Genomic DNA, 6,000 nt, shown 5'->3' with positions numbered 1-6,000 from the left:
GTGCATCAGTCAGACCATCGTCCACTGTAGGCGGTAAGCGACGTCGGGGACTGAGGCCTGTCCCCTTGCCAGCGACCCAAAATCTGTCCTCTGATTGGGCTAGTTCGCTCTCTGGGAAGACGCACCTCGTACACCACTCTCTACCTCTCATTTTATGCCCCTTGTGCCAGAAAATTTCTCTCCACGTGACTTAAGGTGAGAAGCCCATGGCCCATGTTATTCTGGCCCATGTTATGATCCACCTGCTTTGCTGTCAGGAAAGAGGGGCGCTTGGGATACCCTAAGTATTAAGGGACGTAGAGAAACGGTGTGGATATTTCCCTGTTGCTGAGACTCCGAAGCGGCCTCCCCAAGTCTGCCCGGCCAGAACCTTTGACCAGCTTTTCCTCGTTAGAGTGTTTTCACCCCAGCGGCAGGCCGCGGTCAGCTACTGACCCAGATAATTAGATTTAAACCTAATTAGGACTAATCCAGCGGGAGCTGCAGTGCTTGAGGTTGGCATCCTGTTGGGTGTCACTTGGACTAAGTGATCAGAGCCAGATAAGTGGCAGAGTGGGTGCTTTCATTTGTGCACCAGGCTCTCGGCACTCAGGTAAGCAGGTAGCACAGGGGTGCACAGTGCTTTTGTGCCAGTTATAGGGAGATACAGGCAATACACTGTTTACCTAGCTGCTGGAAAACTGTTAGAGGAAATAGGAGTCTGATGTTTAGACAGGCACAACCCCCAGCAAGGAGCCTGGTCCCAGGCAGGTTTCTGACTTAGAACCAAGCAAGGCTGTTTGCTTGTCCTCTGTGTCAGAGGCTTTTGAAGATTTGCTTCTCTCAAGCCTCTCTCCTTTGGGAAAGGAAAGAAAAAAGGAAAAGAAAAAGAAATCTGCAAGTACTCCAAGTGAGTCCTGGGATCACCAGGCCAGCAGCCTCAGGTGGTTTTCCCCAGGCAAGCTGTCCTGGCTAAGAGCAGGGAGCCACATTGCCAGGGGTTGAATCCTGGCTACTGCCACCACCCCTGGCACTTAGGCAAGCTGCCGGATGCTTCAGTTTCTTTATCTGTGAAGTGAAGTTCATGAATGAATGAGAATTTACTTAGAAACCTCAGCGCAGGGCCCAGCATGGAGTAAGTGCTCTCAGTTGCTCAGTGGAACATGAGGGCCGTTTGCACAGTTTGGGGCATACATGACCAGGTCATGCTTCACCTGATCCTAGAAGTGAGGACTGGGCCCCCGATTGGCTCCTACTGAACACTAAATAACAGATATTTGACCCTCAGGGATTGCTTTTTGAGAATTGGTCACTGGAACCAAAAGGGAAATACTGATTATAGATTAGCTTTTAATTCTGCCCAAGGTCACATGGCCAGCAAGATGGACAAATACGTGCCTTCTCTCAGGTTATTTCAGCCACAGAGTAGGTGTTCTGCCCACTGAGGGTTCAGTAAAGTCCTGAGCTGGAAAATTGGGGGCCCCTGGGCTGTAGTGGGGCCTCAGTGGGCCTGGGTGTGCTGCAAGTCATACTGCTTGGCCTGCGTATGGCTGCAGTGACACTTTCTCCTGCAGGTGAACGTGGGCTTGTGCATCATAAGCATTATTATGATGGCGACCACCAATTCTCTGATGTGGACATTCTTTAGTCGGGGCCTCAGTTTCTCCATGTCTTCGGCCATTGCGTCTGTCACAGTGACTTTCTCGAACATCCTCAGCTCGGTAAGTAGCCTGAGGGTTGGGGCATCCTGTCCTAAACCTGGGCTCTGGGAGGGCATTTGCCCAGATAGGAGCAAGGACAGGAAGGGAGCAGCAGTGGAGCTGTGACTAGCTCTGTGCTCTGCCCCTCTAACCTCTCAAGCATGGAGAAATTCTCAAGTTAGATGGGATTGTAATTCAACTGTTAAAACCCTGCCTGGAGCCTCCCTGGTGGCGCAACTGGGTGAGGACGCAGCCCTGCATGCTGGCCGCTGCTTCAAGGCAAGTTCGATCCCCAGTCCCGGAGGTGACCCACAGGGCATGGCAGACCCTTCCTGACCTGCCTTCTGCTCCCCACTGTGTCTTGTGAATCCTTTCATGGCTCTTGCATGCATAAGTAAATAAATCTTGAAAAGAAAAGAAAAAAAAAACCCTACCTGTTTGCTGTTCCCCTGGGCTAGAGCCTCCATCTGAAGCCCGCGCAGACTAGGGTTCTGTGAACTCCAGCCTGAGCTGCAGGGCCGAGGTTGATCCCTGTGGTTGTCTGAGGTCACCGAGACGGGGTTGAGTCTGTCTGTCCTGCGGTTGAGGCAGTGGGCATGGTGCCCAGATCTGGTCACCAAATGCCAGGTGTCAGCTGGGTGCTGGGCTCAGCTGCCAGCCTTTGCTGGTCTTTTTTTGTGCACTTTGCTGGAGTCCAATACTGGGAGGAAGGGACCCTTCCAACTTGTGCAGGTAATAGAGAAATGAGTAGAGTGATTTGCTGAAGGTGACAGCTGGGTTTCAGGCCCAGAACTTCTAGCTCAGACTTTTCCCTTCCTGTCGCCCTTGCGGGGAGTCAGCCCCTGCCCAGTGAGCGTGTCCTCGCCCACCACAGTCGAGTGGCCGGGGCTCACAACTGTCTTTGTCCCGTAGGCCGCGCTGGGCTATGTGCTGTACGGAGAGTGCCAGCAGGTCTTATGGTGGGGAGGAGTGTTCCTCATCCTCTGCGGACTCGCCCTGATCCACAGGACCCTCCCTCCGGCCCGCAAGACCCTTCCGCACAAGTGCCAGTAGCCCTGGTGGCTGGGTGGCCCGGCTGGGAAGGCCGATGCTTGTGCTGGCACGTGGGGACCGCTGCGTCCCAGGGCGACCTGTCAGCCACGGAGACACTAAACTGGCCAGGCCTTCAGGCCAGGCCTGCACCCCAGGGGCGCGGGCCTGTGACCCAGCAGCCTGAGGTGGACAGCGCTGGCTTGCGTAAGGAGGCGCCCCACTGGCGTCCTGCAGGAATCCTGACCCACAGCGCTTTTGGTGCTCACGCTCCTGGGCCGAGGCAGGTGCTGGAGACCGCGTCATGGGTCTGTTTCATGTGGCCCTGGAAACCATTGTGTAATTGTAGTCCTGTTGCCTGACCAAAGCTGGTTTTGGATCGGGGACCTGCAGGGCTTTCTGACAAGTCACGATGATGTATCAGCCATCGTGATGTGCTTCTGTGCTGCGGCAAGAGAAGAAAAACTGGATTAATAAATACTTTTTTGTAAGTTAAACCTATCAGAGGTGGAGTCAGTTCTTTGAAGCAGGCTGCGCTGCCAGTCCTGGCGTGGGGGAGGTTCTGCCCAGAGCTCCCCAGCCTGGGTTCAGCTGCTCTGCTTCCTGCAGGGCCCAGCCCATGCCCGCTGCCTTGCTGTGGTCACCTGGCCCCTCCTGCAGGAGGTGCCGCCTGCCGTTTTGCTGCTTCCAAGGAGAAAAGCTTCACTTCACTTTGCAGCCGTGTTTTATTTTCCTTGCTAGGAAAGAAAGCTGCCCTTCACTTCACCTCGACCCCCTTCTGTCCTTGGGTTTCCTTCCCCAGATTCCCTGACCTTGTGAATGGAGTTCCCAGGTACAATGATGAGTGTAAGGCCTGCATTCCCTTGAAATGCTCAGCTGTTCTATATCTGGGCGCTCCCTCCCAGCAGTCCCGAGCCTGATGTGAACAGTCGGCCATGGGGAGGGGCTGGTGGCCAGCAGGTTTGGCGAGAGAAGGGCCTGTCCATGCTGGCCCTTGCCCCCATGCACCTAGCACCTTCATCCCTCACCTCCGCCGTCCATCGTAGCCTTGCTGGGGTTGCTTTCTGCAGCTGTCCATGGCCCCTGGATGGACTCTGGCCCTAGAGCGCCTCTCAAGGGCTCTCCTGCCACTTGCTCAACCACCCCTTCCCTGTGCTGGTTGAGGCTCCCCAAACACCCGCCTTTCAGCAGTTCTCAAGCCCACCAGACCTGGTGCCTCGCACATTGGCATTTTCATTTGCCTTGGATCCCCTCCCCCTCCCGGTAAACTACCCCTTCAGTGGTAACCAGGGCACAGTTTGCTGCTTTTTTCTGAGTTCCCTACGGGGTCAAGGCCAGTGACTAACAAAATGCTAGCCGATGAGCCTATTTACCAATTGAAGCCTCGGCCATACTGTGGAGGAAGTGCTCTTATTATTCCCATTTTAGAAGTTTCGAAACTAAGGCTCAGGGAGGTTGAGTACTTTGTCCAAGGTCACACAGCTGATGAGCGCCACAACCACATCAACCCAAGTCTGACTCAAAGGCATGGCTCTTAGTCCCTCACTGTCCCACAGCCACACTAGAGCCTGAGAGGCCTGTGGGAGCACATTTTACAGTCAAACGTCACTCCCTCTATCTGAGCCCTTTTTCACCCAACCCCTTCCACCTCCTCTGGGGCCCCTGATGTTCCCTGGAACACATCAGTTCTCCCCCACTCCACATCCTGTCTCTCAGGAGGACAAAGGCAATTTGGGCTCTGCAGCTGGGGATCAGGTGCCCAGACAGGGCCAGACGCAAAAGCTCCTGCGAGCCAGTGCCAGGCCTCCTGGGCCATCCTGAGAAGGACGAGAGAGTCCTGGAGCAGGCGTTGGCCTGAGGCGCCAGGCCCCCACCCAGGCCGTGCTGGGCCTAAGACCCTCTCACCCTTGGTTCAGCAGATGCAAGAGGACCACCGGAGATGAGATGTCACTGCACAGAGAGCAGCGACCTCTCTAGTCATCTAGGAAGAATGGTGGGCAGTCATGGTCACCATGGCCTGCCTTGCCCCAGATGCATATTAGCTCAATAGACAGCACGCACATCTGGCCTCCGGGTGAGCACCCCGTGGCTCGAGCTTGATTTTGTTGTTCTGGAGTTTGACTTCCAGCCTTAGCAGCCAGTGCCCAGCTAGGTCAGTTTTTCCAGTTTTGTTTTGTTTTTTTCCACTTTATTTTAGAGTACAATTCTATTTTGTAAATTCTAACTACTAAAGTTTCGACTATCATCATCTAATTCCAGAACAATTTTATTACCCCAAAAAGAAACTCTTAATCCCCAGGAACAGTCACTCTCCATCCCGCCTGGCCCCGCCTCCTGGCAGCCACCCATCTGCCTTCCGTCTGTGGGACTGGCTCATTCTGGACATTTCCCCTCAGTGGAATCGCATGGCACACAGCCTTTCACCGGGGGGCAGTGTCCGTCCTTCCTCCCTGTGACCAGTACCCCACCGTCCTTCCTCCCTGTGACCAGTACCCCACCACACTGCATGTGCCCGTTCTGCTTACCCAGCCTTCCTCTGATGGACACGTGGCTGTGGATACTTTTTGGCTATTGGGAAGAAAGCTGTTAAGATCTTTTGTGGACACATTTTTGTCCCGACTGGCATTTTCAATTTTATTGGATTCATGACTAGGAGTGCAATTGTTGGATTAGATAAAATTCCATTTGTGACTCTTTGAGGCCCTGCCAGACTGTTGCCCACACCAGCCACGCCAGGCAATGGTGTGTTTCTCCTTGTCCTTGTTATCATCCATCTTTTTTTAAAAAAGGTTTATTTTATTTATGCATACAGAACTGGGGTACAGGCCAGAGGAGCGAGATGTGAGAGGCTTCACCAGAGACAGAGTGGGGAGCAGAACAGGCAGATTGAAGTGCACTGCTGAGGTGGGTCAGGAGAGGTCTGCTGCGCCATGTGGGTCACCCCCCTGACCTGGGATGGAACTCGTGCTGCAGTGGCTGTGATAGCTTCATAGTGCTGCGTTTTAACCCGCTGCACCATCAGGGAGGGCCCCATCCATCTTTTTTATTAGGGTCGTCCTGGTGGCCTCTCAGAAGAGACCAAACTCAATGCACTTTGAAGGCAGAGTTTGTGTCAAACTTCATTTGCCAATGAGTTGAATCTGGGTGTGAGAGAAAGCAAGCGGGTGCCTTTGATTCTGACCTGTCCGATGTGAAGAATGTAGAGATGAGGGCAGGAATGGCAAGAGCTCACTTTTGTCCCTGTGCATTTTAAGATGCGTGTTGCACTTCCAGGCGGTGCTGAGTAGGCCGC

The 6,000-nt window shown here is 53.9% G+C and overlaps 1 protein-coding gene across 1 annotated transcript; it reads left to right on the top strand.

The window, feature by feature from the left end:
* Positions 1-1,538: 1,538 nt before the first annotated feature.
* Positions 1,539-3,172, top strand: TMEM42 (transmembrane protein 42; the record flags this gene model as incomplete). The annotated part of the gene is made up of 2 exons (XM_012720300.1): positions 1,539-1,700; positions 2,592-3,172. Coding segments are annotated over 2 exons (303 nt in total), but the record flags the coding sequence as incomplete, so codon positions are not given.
* Between the last annotated feature and the right edge of the window lie 2,828 nt (positions 3,173-6,000).

This window comes from Condylura cristata, unplaced genomic scaffold (assembly GCF_000260355.1).
Source record: "Condylura cristata isolate star-nosed mole 26May11 unplaced genomic scaffold, ConCri1.0 scaffold00004, whole genome shotgun sequence".
Classification (NCBI taxonomy): Eukaryota; Metazoa; Chordata; class Mammalia; order Eulipotyphla; family Talpidae; genus Condylura; species Condylura cristata.
The sequence above is the reverse complement of the archived record's forward strand: the minus strand, read 5'-3'. Positions and strand labels throughout refer to the sequence as shown.